The sequence below is a fragment of the Mesoplodon densirostris genome, chromosome 13, assembly GCF_025265405.1.
Source record: "Mesoplodon densirostris isolate mMesDen1 chromosome 13, mMesDen1 primary haplotype, whole genome shotgun sequence".
In the NCBI taxonomy this organism is placed as follows: domain Eukaryota; kingdom Metazoa; phylum Chordata; class Mammalia; order Artiodactyla; family Ziphiidae; genus Mesoplodon; species Mesoplodon densirostris.
This window is the reverse complement of record NC_082673.1, coordinates 48831845-48853485: the sequence shown is the minus strand read 5'-3', so window position 1 is coordinate 48853485 and position 21641 is coordinate 48831845. Positions and strand designations below refer to the sequence as shown.

Sequence of the window (21641 nt, the reverse complement as noted above, 5' to 3'; positions counted from 1 at the left end):
AAGAAAGTCCATTGTACAGACCCCACTTATCAGAGCCACGTATCAATTCATATTTTTTGTAGCTCACCTGAGCTTTTCTTCAGTCAAGTGTTCACAACTACTATGAATCATTTGAGCATAAAAAACTTTGCTGTAATTTAACTTCTAAAGATATTTTATAATCAGATGGTTTATGTTAAAAGTTAAAATTTTATCTAATCAAAACTTAGATTTAAGAAAAAGAAAATTCTATCTTCATTCTTTGTACATATACAGTAGCTATACTGAAGAGGAAGCCAGAGGACAAAGGAGAACATATACACACACATGGATATAGATAGGATATAGATTTAGATATAGATTATACATCCTGTACCACTTAGTTGCTGCGGAAGATGCAAAGACAGATCAGCCACAAATTCTCCCTTTATGTATATCATTGTCTAGAAGGAGATATTAGATAGAGCCATAAAATGAGGATAGAAAATGCCAACAAACAAGGAGAAAAGGGTTAAGATTTGAGTCTATAATTGCAGATATAGTACCTGAGGTCCCTCACAAGCATTTTGGAAGAACCAACATTTTGAACTTGGCCTTGAATAATAGAACCTGTAAAATTAGGGCAACAGGAAGGCATAGCGAACTGAGAAAATATTAGCATTTTGAATAAAGAAGCAGGAACAAATTAGCACTACTGAGCACCAACTATGTACTTGTGCATTAAATTTAATCTACAGCACAACCCTAAGGCTGGAGTTATTACCCTTAATCCAGAAATGAGGAAAATAAAGGATCAGAAGCAGTGAATAACTTGCCCAACTTAAACATCAGAAAACCATGTAAAGATTCAAATGCAGATGTGTCTTCTTGCAAAGCTAAGAATCAAGATTTATAATGCTCTCAAGCTGTTGAAGTTAAATTAGTAACATAATGAGGTGACATTTCTAGACAGTTTAAAATGGGGGACTGTTGCTTACGACAATAGTCAGTGCTAGTGAAAGAGATTTGGGGGAAGATTCTATGAACTCGATCGTGGAAGCCATGTGAATACATGAAACTGAAAGAAAGAATAACAACAACAAAAGAACAGAAGGAGATAGAGAGGAAGCAGATGGAAAGATTCTTGAGAAATATGAACATCTGACAAACAAACAAACAAACAAACAAAAACCAAAGGCACCCAGAGAAGGCATGAGCAGAAAAATAGATGAACCTGGTTAACAAGGAATTTCTAAAGGTATGAGAGGAGAGTATTTCAAAATTAAAAATCAAAATGTTCAAATGTTAAAGAGAGGTACTGCAAAAAAAACCAAACAAACCTACTAGAACTAAAAGCAGGGTCACAGACTACAAAGTCACTATTAAAACATCTATTTTATGTCTATATTGTAGCCACTAACAACTGAAAATAAAAGTTTTCAAAATTCCATTTACAATAACATAAAAAAACACTTAAAATAGTTAAGAATACATTTAACAAAAGACAATATTGTACTTTGTTCTCCAAACAGAGCTCTATGCTTACTAAATTGTGAAATCATGTTATAGCTGCAAGAATTTCAAAGTTCATCTCCTCACAATTCTTCCTTTAGAGATGAGAAAACCAAGGTCCAAGACAGTTAAATTACTTGGCCAAGGTCATAAGGCTAGTTGCACAAAGTTATGATCTGAACCTAGTTCACCAGATCTTCCAAGGTGTCCTTTTTTCATTACATGACCAACACATAAATCAGTTGATAAGCTGAATGATTGAAAAAGCAAGCAGACAACTATTGGCATTTTCATTACCATAAATATTCCTCTTCTTCATAAATTAGATAGCTTCAAAATTTTTTCTAGTTGCTCTGATTTAAAACATTACTTTTTCTGTAAAAATCTATTTGGGGAAAAATACATTAGCTAGAGTTATAGACAAGTAAATTGGAATAAACTTTAGGTGTTGCAGAAAGCCCTTTGTTGAGAACTATTCAAGTTTTGTATCCTTTAAAAATCTGGATGTTCTTATGTTGTAATACATCTGTTTCTGTTTGATAGGCAATAAAGAGAGTCTCCAAAGTAAACCTGAGTAGGGTTCTGTCTCCATCTGTCAAAAGAAAAGCCCAAGAGGGTGTTTTGCCTGCAGAAGGACAAGGCCCTCAGCTGGCTCCAGAGAGTCACTGTAACAGCAGCCCATCTGTGCAAATGTGCAGGGTAAGGAAAAATAGCATTTTGTTTTTGTTTTTGTTAATGACAATAAAATGTGTTTTTTTTATGAAAAAGACATATTGGTTTTAAAGTCTTTGCTTTCATATTACCTTTTCCATCAAGCTGAAAATGCTTTACAGTAAAGTTTAATGTCCCCAATTCTGTAGCAGAGCAAGCTCCAAGAACTCCCCAGTTAGGAAATCAATAACACAATCAACTTTAGAACTTTGTTTCAAACCCTCACTTTCATACTTAGACTACCAAGTCATGCTGTTTCTCATTTCTCTGATATGTTTAAAGAATCATCTGCTTAAAATCAGTGGCTTGCCTCAGTCCTTCAGGTGCCTCTTTGTTATGTATAAATCCCACAAGGACTTGAGGCTAGGCATACCGTGTTCAAATGACCAGGATGGGGAGAAATGGCAGTTTGGTGGGGAGGGCATGGGGGGGAGTAGTGGTAACCAGCTCTCAGTAGAAACAAAATTACCTGCCGATTTCTTGAGGAATCCTTGTAAACTGATTGTTGTTCAGATTAAGCAGGATCAAATTTTGTAAGCCATCTGTTAGAAAATAATTTTAGTCACTTTTCTGTACACCTTTGTTTTCCTTCTGGTTTCTTGCCTTGGCCGAGGCTCTTTGGGTTGCTGGTAACTGATACCCTCTCAGATTAACTTAATCAAAAAGGCATAATTTATCCCAGTTATAAAGCTAAGTCTTGGGCCTCCCTGGTGGCGCAGTGGTTGAGGGTCCGCCTGCCGATGCAGGGGACGCGGGTTCGTGCCCCGATCCCGGAGGATCCCACATGCCGCGGAGCGGCTGGGCCCGCGAGCCATGGCCGCGGGGCCTGTGTGTCCGGAGCCTGTGCTCCGCAACGGGAGAGGCCACAGCAGTGAGAGGCCCGCGTGCAGCAAAAAAAAAAAAAAAAAAAAAAAAAAAAAAAAAAAAAAAAAAGCTAAGTCTTGGCACCTGAGGATAGAGCGGTACAGCCAAACTCACCACAAACTGGAACCGGAAACTATTATAAAAGGCACTGGAACCTAGGGTTTTAGTTTTGTTTTTGAAACTCAGAACCGTAGTCCCATAAATGTTTGCGAAATGCATGAATGACGTCCAAAGGGTCTTCCTGACAAGCCGAACTCATCCACCAAATAGGAAAACCACACGGGAAACCAGCCCAACACACCACGGCCCACAACTCCCTGGCGAAGAGGGTGAAGTGGACGTAGAGTGTTTTCAACTCTATTCCAGAGCCAGAGTCTCCTTGAAGTGGAAGGAGTATATGGGCGCTGGTGCGTGAAACAGCTACTTGCTGATCTTCTTCACCGGAGACTGGACGGCGTTCGGGAATTCTCTGCTGTATTTAGTGGGGAACAGGTCCTCTTGGGTCACCAGCTTCTGCAGGGAGCTCAAGACAAAGTCGACGTACTAGGGGACTATGCACTTGAGTTTCATTTTTTGTGGAAAAATATTTCTGCAAGATACATGAGCTAATATTTTAAAGTACTTTAAAGAGATAGTACCAGAATCTGCTTGTGCTCTTTCCTATATACCTCTAACTGAGGACCCATGAAATAATACCCTTAATAAATGCTGCTCAATGATAACAATGATGATATATAGCACCCATGCCTCAAAAGTTCACAGAACTTTATAAATTCCATTATATAGTTCTAATTTTACTATTGGGGACACAAAGTAGTAAAATGCCTTACATGAGTTAATGAAGCTATAAAAATTATCTGGATCTCTGTCATGTGTTCTGTCCTTAAGCATACTCTACCTATATTAAATAGGAAAAATGTCATATTAAATGGAGAAATTATTAGTTTAAGGGAAACACAAAGAAAAAAATGCCATTTATTGAATCTCATATCTTTTCTTTAAAATTCTCCCCAAGTTGATTTAAGCTTAACATCTTGAGCAAAGATTGTGACTTAGTGTTTGAGACAGTGTAAAAAGTATAAAGAACGAGGAGAGCTGTGTACAGCTTTTCTTGATTTGATTTTCAACTAGTTTTCTCTCTGGCCCAGAGAAAGGGTGCCCAGATTTGAGAGTCTAAATGTACACTGATTCTGAAAAGGGGAAAATTTACTAACACTAATGCTTATTTATTTTCTTAAATCTATATGTAAAGAAATATATAATATGGTAGTCAGAAAAAAAGTTGTTACACAAATTCCCTAATTTCAAGTGTAAATATCTCCAAGCAAAAAAGATTAAAATGTAAAATTCCTTTTTCACTTTACTTTCAAATTGTTCAATATAAGGAAATTAAGTTTGACACTATAATTATGCTCTTCTTTGACTAACCACATACTCCAGATGCAAATCTATGAATCTTATTTCCAAATAAATGGAGCTTCTTCAAGGATGTAAGGTATTTCATCTCTTCTGGAACTTCTTCCAAAAGGTTGTTTCCCAGATTTAGTGCTGTCAACTGCAAACATATAAAGATTTAATGAACTCATACATTATCCACTTTACATGAGAAAAAAAGAAATAATTAAGCCCCTTTGCTGAGATACATATAACCTAAAAAAATCAACATAATCTTAATTATTTCACATGTACCTAAAATTATCTATATAAATAAAGGTCATTTGAGTTCATGTTCAAACACTTTATGTTAATTTAAGCACAATTTAATTCTCAATTAAAGTACTTAACTTCATTAAAATTGTATTACAAACCATTTCACAGGTATTCAAAAACATAATTAATGATCCATTCATAAGTCACTTGAGCAACTCAGGAGTATCCTAACATTAAAAATTCAGCAAAGGGGCTAATTTCCTGAAATCAGAAATTAGCTGAAGATCTGAGGTCCTTCTGTCATACTAATCCCAAATGAGCTTTTTCACTTAGGCCAATAAGATTTCTATAATACATGGATGGGGGTGGGGTGGGAGGGAGGCCTTTAACATCACTCTGTGATCACAAAGTTCATAAGAGAAACTATTGACATGATATGGTAGGGCAGGGAAGATCTGCCCTATGTACCTACTAACATCAGATTGGTCAGACATAGGAAGGACCACACATAAAAGGAGTTAGAAAGATCCTCTAGATCCTCTAATCCAGGGGTCCCCAACACACCCCTATTTTAAGGAGGAAGATTCGAGTCAAATCTTAAAGGAAGGTTAAGTAAAATAAAAGCATGCAAGTAACCACTGGACTTAGCAACAAGAAAGTTATTGGTGACCTTGATAACAGGGGTGAAGTGCTGAGGAGGAAACTGAAGTATGCTGTGGAGAAAATGTGAGAAAGTGAAGACAATGACTAAAATACAATTCTTTAAAGAACTTTTGTTATGAAGGGACACTAGAAAATTAGGAGGGAGCTGGAGGGTTTGTATTTTGTTTAAAATAAAATATAGTACAGCTAATTTATATGCTGATGAAAATAATCTTGTAGATAGTGAGAAACTAATGATACAAGGACAGGGATAATTGCAGAATCAAAATCCTTTAGTAGACGAGCAAGGATAGGATCCAAAATACAAATGGGTGATAGCCCTGGATGAGAGAAGGAACTTCCCCTTGAATTTGTTCCATTCTTCCTTAACCATTTCCCTCAGGACATAATTTCCAGACCCTTTACCATCCTGGTTACACTCTAATTTTTCTAAGTACTCCTCTCTAGAAACATGGTACCTAGAGTGAGACAGGAAATGTGATCTCATAACATAGATCCGTTTGGACCATGGAATCTGCCTCAGGCAGATGACTACACTTCTGTTGCAGCCTAACATGGCTACAACATGCACTCTTTCAGAAATGCGGCACATGGTTGGTACATAATTAATTTTGTCTGTGGCCAAGAAAAACCTACTGTCAAGGAGATAACTCACATCCTGAACTTGTGCAATTGAATGCTTTACTTAACTTAAATGTAGGAATTTACAGTTATTCCTGTAAAAATTTCATCTTGTTGGTTTTGGCTCAAAAGACGTAAGTGGATGTGATGTTGTCACTCAAAGTTCAGAATCTAAACTAGACAATGTCAGTGGACAAATGAGATCTGTTTTTCCCCTCCCCACTTTGGCTAATGCACTCATCTTTCTCATAATCATATGGTAGCCAAACTTTGGAATCACCTAGAACTTCTCTCTCTCTCTCTCTCTCTCTCTCTCTCTCTCTCTCTCTCTCTCTCTCTCTCTCTCGCCACCTAAATTCAATCAGTAACCAAGTCCTATTCTTAAAATGCCTCTTAGATGCAACTTTTCCAACTCTCATTGCAATTACCCTAACACTAGTCCTCATTACTGGCTGCCTGTAGCATTACCTAACTTAAGAATGTAAAGAATGGGCTATTTTATCATTTAAACTCCTTTTACCTGTCCTACTGGATTATATCTAAAGAGTTGCCCAAATAATCAGTCCATGAGGAATTTCCCTACTTAGTATGTCCTAAATGTTTCTTGGCTCCCTGTAGCCTTTTCCACATCTTTGTATGCTTGTCCCAAATAGTGTCTGTGTATCGCAACTCGTCCTAAATTTGATTTGATTTATTTAATTGCATTGGCCTACTCATACTTCTAAGTTATAACCTGTCTGTAGCCTGCCTTGAAATGGATGTGTGTCTTTCCTCTTACATCTTGGATATGAGGTAAGCATGTCAGTGTCCATTGATGCCTTTGGGTTATAGACTCTAGATTTAATGTGTAGCAATCTTTGGATAAAGAGAGAAGAGGATAAGAAGTTTGAGAAGAAAAAATACTGATTAACTTATTAATACTAATGACTAACATCTAAATAGAATATAATATGTGCCAAATACTGTGCCATGCAACCTTGTACATTGCCTCAGGTGGACTTCAAGGTACCCCTAATTTACAGAAAAGGGATCTGAGGTACAGGCTGTGATTTATGGTGAAATAACATAGCTTCACTAAATGGCCTATACTCCTAATTTCTTCATTACACTATTTACTTTAAACTATTTATAAAAAGAATTTATTGTTGCTCAGAATGATCATATATATGCACATAATATATACATTCATTCATACACACATACACCCATTAACACACACAATAGAATTGTATGCAATATATGGATTTCTCATTTTAAATATTCTTGTTCTGTGGGTTATACCATTTAGTCAGTATTTTGCAATAGGCAAAAGCACACGCTTTGGAGACCATCTGCTATGCAATGTACTCACTATGGGATCTCAAGAAAGTCACTTAAATTCCTGTCTCTCTTTCTTTTTTTTTAAATGGAGATACTAGCATCAACTTCTCAGGGCTGCCTTAAGGATTAGAGACAATATAATGAAGTACCTGGCAAATAGTGGACATTATGAAATGCTAACTATAATCTTTTAGACTCAGGAGAAGACCATGGAACAAGATGTTAGGCATACATGATGTTAGGAATGCTTCATATAGTATATATGTTGACACTTCGACTCAGTTTTCAATTTTTAAACTTGTTTTCTTAATGATTTCTAACTCCTTTTTTTCAAAGATTTCTAAATTCACAGCCACTTATGAATGACATTTTCAGGAAAGAGAAAATTACCTCTGTTATTCTGTTGGCCACAGGAATAATGACTTTCTGTTAATCAGTTAATTTTGCTGGATTTTTAAAAATTATTTCTACAGTGATAATGTGCTCAGGATCCTCTTTCCATTAAACTATCACTATACCTTGGTTCTCCAATTATTATAATGGATTTCTGTGTTTAATGCTCCCCCTTGGCATATATCACCTTCTCCTGGAAGCCATCCTCCTTTTGTAGTTGCATAACACTGTGTACTTTCTATGACCAATTATTATCTTCTGATGTGTATTATAGTGACTCATGTATACATCTTACCTTTACTATAAAGTTGGAAATTTTGCAATGATAGGGTCTCTGTAATTCATCCAGCATACAAAAAAACAGTGTCTGGAATACAATAGCTGTTCAATAAATATTAGTTGAATGCTGTCTGCTTAGATCATTTCTTTAATAAGCTAATGGTTCAAACTGTGAAGATACTCATTATGGCTCCATATCATTTGTCTTTTTTCAAAATCAAGTATCTATTGAGCTCAGTCAGTGCCAATCTACCCAGCTGGATTCACTTTCTTCTAATGGGCTGCATGCCTTCTTTATTCTAACCATCTGCTCATTCTCAATAACCCCTATAATCAATTCAATGTGATGCCTATCATATGTATGCCTAGAACTTGAGCCAGGCAACCTATCCTAACATTTAATTATGCTGTGCTTGTAGCTATTAATTATCACTAGAAAACTCTATGCTATTTATTATATCTTTCAATTACATTTTTGATTTTTAAAATGATTTCCATGACTAACTTGGATAATTTTTTTTATGTAAAAAATACCAGCTCAAATGTCCATTTTTATCAGGAAGTCTTTCTAAAATAAACTATGGCTTGGTGATACCATTTTGGAACAAACTATTAAATCATTCACCTGTAACATGTACAAATATGTTTGAGCTGGTATTTGAAATATTAATCCTTAAGTTCCTTAAAAGACAGGGAATATTTCCATTCACTGTACCTAAATAGTACATAACACAGTGTCACATTCTGTAAACTAGTTAAAAAAATAATAATTGAATCAAATTAATAAAAGAAAAATAAGACTTTTACATTTTTTAATTAGTTATATATATGGCCAAGGTATGTGGGACAGAGCAGCATTAGGGCTCACTCTGCTAATTCTTTTTTTTTTAATGGACAATTTTTTAAAAAAATTTTATTGGAGTATAGTTGATTTACAATGTTGTGTTAGTTTCATGTGTACAGCAAAGTGAATCTTATACATATATGTACATCCACTCTTTTTTAGATTCTTTTCCCATATAGGCCATTACAGAGTATTGAGTAGAGTTCCCTGTTATCTATTTTATATATAGTAGTGTGCATATGTCAATCCTAATCTCCCAATTTATCCCTACCCCCCTCCCCCCTGGTAATCATAGTTTGTTTTCTACATGCTTATTCTTATAAATACCGGTTTTTTTTAGGAATCTAGCACTGCAGTGCAGTACAATTGCCAAATGCATCTTCTGAGTCCAGCTGGTCCTGAAAGAATTTATTTGAATAACTTGGCTAATTTCAAAACTATTATTTTTCAGTAACTTTTTTTTTCTTTGCAGTACGCGGGCCTCTCACTGCTGTGGCCCCTCCCGTTGTGAAGCACAGGCTCCGGACGCGCAGGCTCAGTGGCCATGGCTCACGGGCCCAGCCACTCCACGGCATGTGGGATCCTCCCGGACTGGGTCACGAACCCGTGTCCCCCTGCATCGGCAGGAGGACTCTCAACCACTGCGCCACCAGGGAAGCCCTAATTTTTCAGTAACTTCTTAATTCTTAATATTGGGTTGGACAAAAAGTTCCTTCGGTTTTTAAGTAAAAATAAAAGACATTTGTCATTTTCACCAAGCACTTTACTGAACAACATATTCATCGTTTTATTCCACTACCTTCTTCCATTTTTCAGGCAACTTCATAATTCCATCTTCCCAAAACTTTTTTTTATCTTTTTGAGCAAAGAACTGTTCCAGGTACCTTTTACAGTCTTCCAGGGAATTGAATTTTTTTCCATAGAGGAATTTTGTAAAGACTGAAATAAATGGAAATCCGAAGGTGCAATAATAAATAAAGGTGAATACAGCGGATGAATCAGAACTTCCCAGCCAAGCTGTAATAGTTTTTGCCTGGTCATCAAAGACACATGCAGTCTTGTGTTTCCTGATGGAAGATTATGCATTTTCTGTTTACTAATTCCAGATGCTTTTCATCAAGTGCTGCTTTCAGTTGGTCTAATTTGGAGCAGTTCTTGGAATTACTTGTTTGGTTTTCCAGAAGGAGCTCATAATAGAGGACTCCCTTCCAATCCCACCATATACACAACATCACCTTCTTTGGATGAAGACCAGCCTTTGGTGTGGTTGATGGTGGTTCATCTCGCTTGCCCCACGATCTCTTCCTTTCCACATTATTGTATAGTATCCACTTTTCATCGCCCGTCACAATTTGTTTTAAAAACGGAATATTTTCGTTATGTTTAAGTAGAAAATCGCATGCAAAAATATGGTCAAGAAGGTTGTTTTTGCTTTTGTGGAAACCAAACATCAAAGCAATTAACATAACCAAGCTGGTGCAAATGATCTTCAACGCTTGATTTGGATATTTTGAGTATGTCGGCTATCTCCCATGTTGTTTAACATTGAGTTTTCTCAATTAATGTCTTGATTTGATCACTATCAACTTCAACTAGTCTACCTGACTGTGGAGCATCATCAAGAAATCTCCAGCACAAAACTTCACCAAACCACTTTTGACACATTTGATCAGTCACAGCACCTTCACCATACACTTCACATAACTTTTTTTTGTGTTTCAGTTTCATTTTTACCTTTCTTGAAATAATAAAGCATACTATGCTGAAAATTTGCTTTTTTCTTCAATATTAAAATAGCTATACAAAAATTCACCAATTTTTAAAATTTAATTTAATATTTGTATACAGTACTTTCTTATTACTTATCTATTTTATACATATTAGTGTATATATGTCAATCCCAATCTCCCAATTCATCCCACCACCACCACCACAACCACCCCACCCCCGCTTTCCCCCTTTGATGTCCATACATTTGTTCTCTACATCTGTGTCTCTATTTCTGCCTTGCAAACCAGTTCATCTGTACCATTTTTCTAGATTCCACATATATGCGTTAATATACGATATTTGTTTTTCTCTTTCTGACTTACTTCACTCTGTATGACAGTCTCTAGGTCCATCCACGTCTCTACAAATGCTCCGATTTCATTCCTTTTATGGCTGAGTAATATTCCATTGTATATATGTACCACATCTTCTTTATCCATTCGTCTGTCGATGGTTGCTTCCATTTCCTGGCTATTGTAAATAGTGCTGCAATGAACATTGTGGTACATGACTCTTTTACAATTATGGTTTTCTCTGGGTATATGCCCAGTAGTGGAATTGCTGGGTCATATGGTAATTCTATTTTTAGTTTTTTAAGGAACCTCCATACTGTTCTCCATAGTGGCTGTATCAATTTACATTCCCACTAACAGTGCAGGAGGATTCCCTTTTCTCCACACCCTCTCCAACATTTGTTGTTTGTAGATTTTCTGATGATGCCCATTCTAACCGGTGTTAGGTGATACCTCATTGTAGTTTTGATTTGCATTTCCCTAATAATTAGTGATGTTGAGCAGCTTTTCATGTGCCTCTTGGACATCTGTATGTCTTCTTTGGGGAAATGTCTATTTAGGTCTTCTGCCCATTTTTTATTGGGTTATTTGTTTTTTTTAATATTGAGCTGCATGAGCTGTTTATATATTTTGGAGATTAATCCTTTGTCCATTGATTCGTTTGCAAATATTTTCTCCCATTCTGAGGGTAAAAATTCACCAATTTTGATAAGTATTTTTTTTAAATGCACACTGATATTACAGCTGTCACAATACAGTCTAACAAAGTTGTTTTGAATGAAGTTAAAGACAACTAAGTGCTACTAGAGTCACCTTACAGAAAAAAAAAAAAAAAATGAAAGAGCTATTTGGCCAACCCAATACATCAAGTCAGATTTCTCAAAACAATTATAGTTTCATTGGAAATAGTTTCAAGGTCCAACTAATCTCTAGAGAATCCCTGTGACCTCTAAGATCTGCTCCCTTAGAGCCCAAAATTAATCCCAGTGTCATGAAATTGGCACTTCCTACTCAACAGTATTACAAGGAATCTCTGGCATTCACAGCAGAAGCATTAACAAGGCATTACCCTTTAGCATCCTGTCAGAATCTTCTAAAGGAAAGACTAAAGAAGCAAGTATACGAGTTCCAAATCTTGGAAAAGGGGAATTGCAACACAAAACTCATTCAAGTAAAATGTAAAACTTTCAAGTGTTTGGAAGAACTACGCATTTGTATGTTTGAGTCGGGGTAGAGGCTAAAATTTTCTGAGTAACCAACATGGTTAAGACACTATATATGAGATAAATCAAGGGAGGCACAGAGAGATTATGTGCTCAGTTGGCAAGTGAGAGAAGAAGGTTGGGGCTCTTCTAGACACCTGACAGCTAGAGGAAGAAGCAAAAGTTCCAGTAGGGGTTCAAGAGGCTTAATGCAAGCTTGGGCATACAAGCAGAGGCAAAGGAGGAATGAAACTAGTGTAGAATGAATTCACTAGGTGCCTGTGTGCCAGGATAGGATACAATAAACAAGTATAAGAAAGCCCTGTTTTTATAGCAAAGCCAGGCTTAGAAAACAGGAGGCATTACCTACTTGATGGAGGAAGAGCACATTTCCAATGGATGGGACAGGAGAAAGGACAGGCTTGATGCTGACAAACAGCACAAACGATGTCAGATCCTTTCTGTTCTGCCAGACTTAGTGAGACCCAGAATGCCCAAGGAGGGAGAGATGGGGAAAGTTGCTGCATATGCTTTTCCTCTTGTGTTCCTCTGTATAACTCCCATCCTTCAGATCTTACCTCAGTTGCACTTCTCAGGTCTACCTTCCCTGATTTCTCTGACCTCATAACACAATATAATTCTTCTTCATGACACTTTTCACAATTATAATTTTACATATATTTGTATATTTGATTACCTTTCCCCACTAAACCTGAGAGTAGGGACACATGATGTTTTCATTCTTTTTTGTATTATCAGCATCTAGCAGACTGCTAGTCTACTCCTAGCAGGCACAATAACTATTTGTTAAACATAGAAAAGAAGGAAGGCAGGGAGGGAGGGAGGGAGGGAAGGAGTAAGGGAGGGGGGTGATTGGGTTAGGGGGTCATCCAAAAGGACAGTAAAAGTATGAAAAGGAGAGACTAGGGATGCAATAACAATTTACAAACTACCCAACTCTGCTTAGAGTTGCCTTTATTTACTGTCAATTGTTTACGGTCAAATAAAAAGCTATGGCAGACCACATCTTTGTCCTGGGCAGCTACACATGTGAACCACTTAAGGTGAACATTGCTGTACTACCATTGGACTTTATGATGCATGTCAACAATGTTGTACACAATTAGAGATAATGGCTATTTGTTTCTTTGGAGATTTTAAACCTATCATGGTCACTAGGGACAAGACAAGGTCTCCACCCTCAAGAGTTATAATAAAGTGCATCTTTGAAAATTGTTGATATACCAGCACTTCATTAGTTCTAGGCCAAATGCATTCACCATAACTTATAGGACATTAATCCATTTTGTTTCATGTCATTAGAAGTGACTGAAAATTTCCAGTTTCATTAGTCAAATTAGCAAAGAAAAAAAGAATAGAATCTGTATTCTCTAAAGAATCTCCTTCCATTTTATCATTGTTGCTAGTTAGACCACAATAGCAACTCTAATTTATTTCAAAGTTTCAATGTCAGGCATTGAGCTTACATATATTAACATTTAATTTAATTCCCAAATGAAGACAAAGACCTTACTTTTTTTTTCACATCTGTGTCCTCAGGACCACCATAGACACAAGAAGATGAATGGTAAATATTTGTCAAAAGAATGGATAGTAAACAAATGGAGAGTGGGAACAATTCATGTATTGTTCAAACCTGCCACCTTTAGGCAATCCAATTTTTGTTTTTAGGAACTATAAATTGAACAACACACCCTGGTGAATTTCACTAAATGTATAGAATAATAAGACAATACAGCTGAAAATAACCTCAAAAGAGACCTCAGGACTTCCCTGGTGGCGCAGTGGTTAAGAGTCCGCCTGCCGATGCAGGGGACACGGGTTCGTGCCCCGGTCCGGGAAGATCCCACAGAGTGGCGGAGATGCTGCAGAGTGGCTGGGCCCGTGAGCCATGGCCACTGAGCCTGCGCATCCGGAGCCTGTGCTCCACAACGGGAGAGGCCACAACAGTGAGAGGCCCGCGTACCGCAAAAAAAAAAAAAAAAAAGAGAGACCGCATTTTATACTTGTATTCACTGGTTGACCTTGGCAAATGACTTAATCTTTCTGAATCATAAATTTTATTAACCATATGAGAGTGATAATTATAACTTCCTTGAAAATGAACAAAGAGTTCCTAGCATTGTGCCTAGCTCTCAGAGTATGGTGGATGCTGTTATTCTATTTGATACCATTTTGTGAGTGCAAAAATTTTCTAAGTATTACTTTTGTTTTAGGAAGTTAAATATCAAGACTTTTAATTCTGTGCATTCTGTGGCAAATATAACCCAAAAAATCAGTATATTGGGGGCAAACTGGACTTCCTATAATGATTAAAGAAAGACTAACACCAAAAGTCAAGCACAGTATAGACCTAAAAGAAAAAAAAAATAGATAGGGGGAGTTTCAGTCATTATTAAAAGCACGACCTGTAGCACCACAAGAAAGAATTCAAACTAACTTTTAAAAAACACATTCGGGGATTTTATAGAAAATTGTTAGAGCAAGAATCATGATCATCTTTGAATGATCATGTATCACCATGACATAAGTATGACATAAGTATCACCAAGATATGAAGACCACAAGGACACTTGGCAGCATTTCAGCTGAATGCTACAATGCACCCTGCCTGCTTTATCTGTTATATTTTTCTCCTTAGTACTAATACTACCTCACATCCCACTTGTTTTGCATGTTTCTTTCTTGCATCTCTTCTGACTAGAACATAGCTCCATGAAGGCAAGTATTTTCATTTGTTTTTTCTTTTAATTGCCAAATTACTTGAGACACAGATGGTGCTCAATACTTAAGTGTGGCTTTGAATAAATGAAGGCAGAAATTGAGGCCCAGTGAGATTAAATATCTTGTTTAGTTGGTGAGTGGCTGAAAAGGTTGAAGTACCAGGACTTGCAGACACTCTTCCAGGGCTCTTTGCAGCTCTCTAAGCTCTCTCTTTTCTGAAAGTTTTGTCTTCCCTTTCTATTAGCAGCTGGGAGAATGAGCAGCATTTCTGAACTGTGTAAATAATCTCTATCCATCTTTTGAGGGTTTCTAGCACATTTTATTCAAGCTGCTTCTAGAACTCCCATTATAAAGGGAAAACAGATTTTTTTTTCAAAACTCCACAACATTAGAAACTCTACATGAAAAAAATTGCTAGTTCATAGCAGTGAAACAATAATGCCATTAGCCCGAGTCTGACTTGTAAAGCACTTTAAAGATAGACCACAAGAAGCCTAGTTTCTAATCAGTTGAATTCTTCTTTAAAAGTAAAACGTGACTTCTTCTTTCAAAATAAGGGCTGAGCTGTGCCAACACCCTGTTTAAGGAAATTGAATTGGGAAGTCAAAATTTAGGGTCTCTTCTAAATAGTCAAATGATGAGGAGGAGAGTAATGGGGTATCCACAAGAAGACAAAATTATAATGATCAGACTCTTTGGCTTTTTTCCCTGAGGGATTATATTTTACAATCTGTAATTTTACTAAACAACTATTAAACAGGAGAGAAGGATACATGTTTTCAGATATGCAAGAGTTCAAAAAATTTAATTACCACATATCTAGACTAGGGTGCTATCTGGAGAGTTATTTCTACAAAGTAAGTGAGTAAAACAAAAAAGAGGGAAAACATGGTTCCAGGAAACAGTGGGTCCAATTCTGGAGCCGCAAAGGGATATCCAGGCTGACAGTATCCAGCAAACCTAGATAGTAATCAGCTTAAATTGGGGCAGGAAGACAGAGGCTCCTGTAAGGAAGTTACTCAAGGAAAAAGCATGTTTGATAGGGTATGTAATATGATCACATTTAAAATAAAATGAGGCCATGATAAAGGCAAAAGGCACAAGAATAAGTGAAAGACAATTAGAAACTTCAAGGGAACAAAAATGGTATATGAGGAAGAAAGTATAATCACAGTACATTAATTGGCTCCATATAAATGATATTTACTTATTAACAGTGTACGTTTTAGAATTCTCCATGAGACAAAGATTTAATCATGGTGATAACTGAATAGATTATAAATACTATACATCTCATAAAAGTAAGAAGTTTATAATTTGTGAAGAGGAAGAGGGAAGGAGAGCTGAAAGTGGATTACAGATGCCAACATTGCCATCTTACTAAGTGGGGAATAAAAAGAGATTGTAGTTGATGAAAAAAGAAACAAAGGTTGGGAGATTGGGATTGACACATACACACTACTATATGCAAAACAGATAAGAAATAAAAACCTACAGTATAGCACAGGGAACTCTACTTGATACTCTGTAATTACCTAGATGGGAAAAGAATCTCAAAAAGAGTGGGCATATGTATATCTGATTAAATTTGCTGTCAGCAGAAAATAATACAACATTGTAAATCAACTATACTCCAATAAAAATTAACTTAAAAAAAGAAACAAAGGTGTAATAATATTAAATTCAAAAGATAACTATGGAGAAACTAAACATATTAATACAAATATATTTGGAAGATGAAGAAGCATGATATCGAAAATGGACAAATCAAGAAAACAAAAGAATTAAAAGTGGTTATAAATAAAGGTCAAAATTGTGGGTGAGGGGGAGTGGAACAGAAGAGAGTTACTTTTTATTATAAACCATTTATATTATTTGATTTTCTTAAAACAATGCACTGTTATTTTAATGGAAAAAAAATTCAAGCAGAGGTGGAGAATTGGCTCTTGGTTCAGTCAAATTTTTTTTTTTTTTTTTTTTTTTCTTTTTGCGGTATGCGGGCCTCTCACTGTTGTGGCCTCTCCCGTTGCGGAGCACAGGCTCCGGACGCGCAGGCCCAGCGGCCATGGCTCACGGGCCCAGCCGCTCCGCGGCATGTGGGATCCTCCCAGACCAGGGCACGAACCCGTATCCCCTGCATCGGCAGGCGGACTCTCAGCCACTGCGCCACCAGGGAGGCCCCAAATTTTAAATTCCTTTGCAAAGAAACTCCTCTGTCTCATTAGAAAAGTCCATATCTCAAGGATGTCCACTCTTACCAGTATTATTCAACATAGTTTTGGAACTCCTAGCCACAGCAATCAGAAAAGAAAAAGAAATAAAAGGAATACAAATTGGAAAAGAAGAAGTAAAACTGTCACTGTTTTCAGATGACATGATACTATACATAGAGAATCCTAAAGATGCCATCAGAAAACTACTAGAGATAATTAATGAATTTGGTAAAGTTTCAGGATACAAAATTAATGCACAGAAATCTCATGCATTCCTATACACTAACCAAGAAAGATCAGAAAGAGAAATTAAGGAAACAATCCCATGCACCACTGCAGCAAAAAGAATAAAATACCTAGGAATAAACCTACCTAAGGAGGTAAAAGACCTGTACTCAGAAAACTATAAGACACTGATGAAAGAAATCAAAGAAGACACAAACAGATGGAGAGATATACCATGTTCTTAGAGTAGAAGAATCAATATTGTGAAAATGACTATTCTACCCAAAGCAATCTACGGTTTCAGTGCAATCCCTATCAAATTACCAATGGCATTTTTTACAGAACTAGAACAAAAATATCTTGAAGATTGTATGGAGACAGAAAAGACTCCAAATAGCCAAAGCAATCTTGAGGGAACAAAATGGAGCTGGAGGACTCAGGCTCCCTGACTTCAGACTATACTGCAAAGCTACAGTAATCAAGACAATATGGTACCAGTACAAAAACAGAAATATAGATCAATGGAACAGGATAGAAAGCCCAGAGATAAACCCATGCACCTATGGTCAACTAATCTATGACAAAGCAGGCAAGCATATACAATGGAGAAAGGACAGTCTCTTCAATAATTGGTGCTGGGAAAACTGGACAGCTACATGTGAAAGAATGAAATTAGAACACTCCCTAACATTGTACACAAAAATAAACTCAAAATGACCTAAATGTAAGACCTAAATGTAAGACCGGACACTATAAAACTCTTAGTGGAAAACATAGGAAGAACACTCTTTGACATAAATCATGCAAGATCTTTTTTGACCCACTGCCTAGGGTAACAGAAATAAAAACAAAAATAAACAGATGGGACCTAATAAAACTTAAAAGCTTTGCACAGCAAAGAAAACCATAAACAATATGAAAATACAACCTTCAGAATGGGAGAAAATATTTGCTAATGAATCAACAGACAAAGGATTAACCTCCGAAGTAAATAAATAGCTCATGTTGCTCAATATCAAAAAAAACAAACAACCCAATCAAACAATGGGCAGAAGACCTAAATAGACATTTCTCCAAAGAAGACATATAGATGCCCAAGAGGCACATGAAAAGCTGCTCAACATCACTAATATTTAGAGAAATGCAAATCAAAACTACAATGAGGTATCACCTCACACAGGTCAGAATGGCCATCACCAAAAAATCTAGTAAAACTAATTGCTGGAGACAGTGTGGAAAAAAGGGAACCCTCTTGCACTGTTAATGGGAATGTAAACCAATACAGCCACTGTGTAGAACAGTATGGAAGTTCCTTTAAAAACTAAAAATAGAACTACCATATGACCCAGCAATCCCACCCCTGAGCATATAACCTGAGAAAAACATAATTCAAAAAGACACATGCACCCCAATGTTCATTGCAGCACTATTTACAATAGCCAGGTCATGGAAGCAACCTAAATGCCTATCAATAGATGAATGGATAAAGATGTGGTACATATATACAGTGGAATATTACTCAGCCATAAAAAGGAATGAAATTGGGTCATTTGTAGAGACGTGGATGGAGGTAGAGACTGTCATACAGAGTGAAGTAAGTCAGAAAGAGAAAAACAAATATCATATATTAACGTGTATATGTGGAATCTAGAAAAATGGTAATGGTGAATTGGTTTGCAAGGCAGAAATAGAGACACAGATGTAGAGAACAAACTTATGGACACCAAAGGGGGAAAGCAGTGGGTGGTGGTGGTGGTGGGAGATTGGGATTGACATATATATACTAATATGTATAAAATAGATAACTAATAAGAACCTGCTGTATAAAAATAAATAAATAAAATTCAGGGAAGAAAAAGTCCCAATCTGTTCTACAAATGCACTTTTGGAAGCTATTATTAAAGGGGGATTTTTTGAGTATTACCGTATTTCTTGGAAAGATATGGCCACAGACTACAAACTCAAATAATTTTGGTAAACCTAAGAGGAAATGAGGTTGGTGAAGGTAAGAAAATAGTTTTTTTTTTTTTTTTTTTTTTTTTTTTTTAATAACTCTGAACTCAAGAGTAATGAACTACAGTGACTTGGCTGGTTATAAGGTTGTTGCAGCACTGATGACAGTTTAGAAGTGAAGAAAAAGAAAACTGCAAAGTTAATATCCCTTGCCTTCTCCCAACCTCAAGATTTTAGCAGCTGGAGTTTCACATTGTTCAGCAGAAATGTTTAACACAAGCATCTGGGATTCATTCTGTTGCTCTTTAAGGATATTCTTTATTTAAAATACTAACCTTCTTTTAAAGACTACTTCAGAAGAAATGAATGTTCCCTCCTTCCCATTTCCTGCCAACACTCCATTTCAATGTTCAGCCTGCTCTAGGAGATTGAAAAGAACTCCTTTCTTACATCAGAAATATCTCTTCATTCCATATGCAAAAGCTTCAGGATAGTCCCTAGGGTGAACAGCATCTCCAGGATCCTCAAACCCACTTACAGATGGAACCCCCAAGGTAGACAAGTAGATCCAGGCTCCCAACCCCTTTCCAGATGACAGCCTCCAGAAAGATGAGTGTGGCAGAGACCTAACCCTCTGATTCCAAATGTGGGTCACAGAACACATGGATAAGTTGAAACATCTTCTCTCCCTACCATATGTAATTCACTAAGGGAGAAAACCTTCTGATCCCTTTCCAGCAACCATCCACTTTAAGTCTTCAGGGAGCTAAGTCTCCAGAGATTGAAGGCTTCTTGTTTTCTCAACTCTTTTCTCTCTTCCTATTTTCCATCCTCAATTGAAAAGATAATGCTGTTCCTCACCTGGGTCAAGGTGCTTATCTCTGGGCACATTTTGGGGATTCGGTTGTTCTGAAGGTCTAGAGTCTTCAAGCCAGGCAGTTTTTCTAACATTGAGGGCATCTTTGTCATGTTCTTTCCATTTAAGGTAACAATTTTAGTGCTTTTATCGCCCTTCAGTGCTCTTATTAACAACCTTTCAGCCATGGGCTTGGAAGAGAAATACCTTCTTTATTACGCATCTTTAGAACCTCTAATTGCAGAATTGGTGTGTCATGGAAACAAAAACATTCTGAGATCTACCATGTTGAAGGTGGGAGGCATTAGATAGTTTCCTGTGTATAAGGTATGGAAGGAAAATAACTGATTCCGGGTTTGGGGCAGGAAATGTACAAAATGAGCCTAGAATATCTTGTGCCAGAGACAAAAGTTACCAAGGACTAAAGAGATTACATCAAAGGACACAGAAGCCACTTCTAAGGGCTCCCACTAGTCTAAAATGGGAATATTTGAGAATCAGAAAGAATGATGAGTGGACCGAAACATCAAAATAATTAAAATCTGAGAATTCATAATGGTATTATAAAAATAAAAGAAACCCATTGACTATCTTGGGACTTGCTAGGGAACCAACTCATAAGACTGAAAAATGATAAAGGAAAAAAAAATGAAGCATTCATTCTGCTTTTCCAGTACAAACTGCATTTTGGTGTAACCTAATAAAGTTCTTACTCATAGAAAAATAGAAGCCAATAAATGAGGAAGAAAAAAAATAGATTTAGAAAAAAATCACCATTTTGGTAAATCTAATAAAATAATGGATATACGTAAAGATCATAATTGGGTGCTAAAAGCATTAGGTGAAAGGTTGATGAGGAAATTTGCAAGTAAGAAATCAGGCTAATAACTTAACCTACTAATCAATTTTAGCACCACTAAAATTGAGACAATCACATATTTTTTTTAAGTCTCATGATGTCATACAATAAAAATTACACAGTGCCACCTATAAAATATTCTTGCCTAAAAACTGAATCTGAGTTAATCATGCTTCTATATCTAAATACCATTTACAGAAAATATGAGGACTAGAAAACAAGCTAAATTAATCTCAGACAAGCAGTCAGCCAAATCTAGAACATGGGAAATTCTGCAAGGCAAATGACACAATGTTTAACCAACAAATCAATGTCATTAATAAAAAGAAGGGGAAACTGTTATGAAGTGAGACTTAAGAAAAATAACAGTCAAATGCAATCTGTGAATCTTGTTTGGATCCTTATTTGAATAAAAATATTTCTAAGTCGACTGAGGAAATTTGATCATGGACTGGGTATTAGATGATAGGAATTGCTAATTCTGTTATGTGTAATAATTACATGGTGGTAGTATTTTTTTAATGTACCTAACATTTAGAAATGCATCTGAATTTTCAAGTGAAAAGCCATGATGTCTTGAATTTTTTTTTAAATAAGCAGGGCAGAAACGTGGGTGGAAGAAACAGATCAAATAAGATTGACCAAACATTGGTAATTATTGATGCTCAGTAATGGGTACATAGGGGTTGATTATACTATTCTTATTATAT

At 36.4% G+C, this 21641-nt stretch overlaps 1 protein-coding gene across 2 annotated transcripts in view; it reads right to left on the bottom strand.

The window, feature by feature from the left end:
* The window catches only part of LRRC69 (leucine rich repeat containing 69), a 111018-nt gene extending 90758 nt beyond the window's left edge, over positions 1-20260 (bottom strand). Inside the window, exons 1-3 of one of the 2 annotated variants that reach the window (XM_060115784.1) lie at positions 20078-20260; positions 4474-4600; positions 2651-2723 (exon numbers count right to left, since the gene is read on the bottom strand). In XM_060115784.1, coding sequence (XP_059971767.1) covers positions 2651-2723; positions 4474-4600; positions 20078-20260 — 383 coding nt within the window. The remainder of the gene's footprint in view (positions 1-2650; positions 2724-4473; positions 4601-20077) is intronic. The other variant, XM_060115785.1, reaches the window with a different exon arrangement.
* Positions 20261-21641: the final 1381 nt, after the last annotated feature.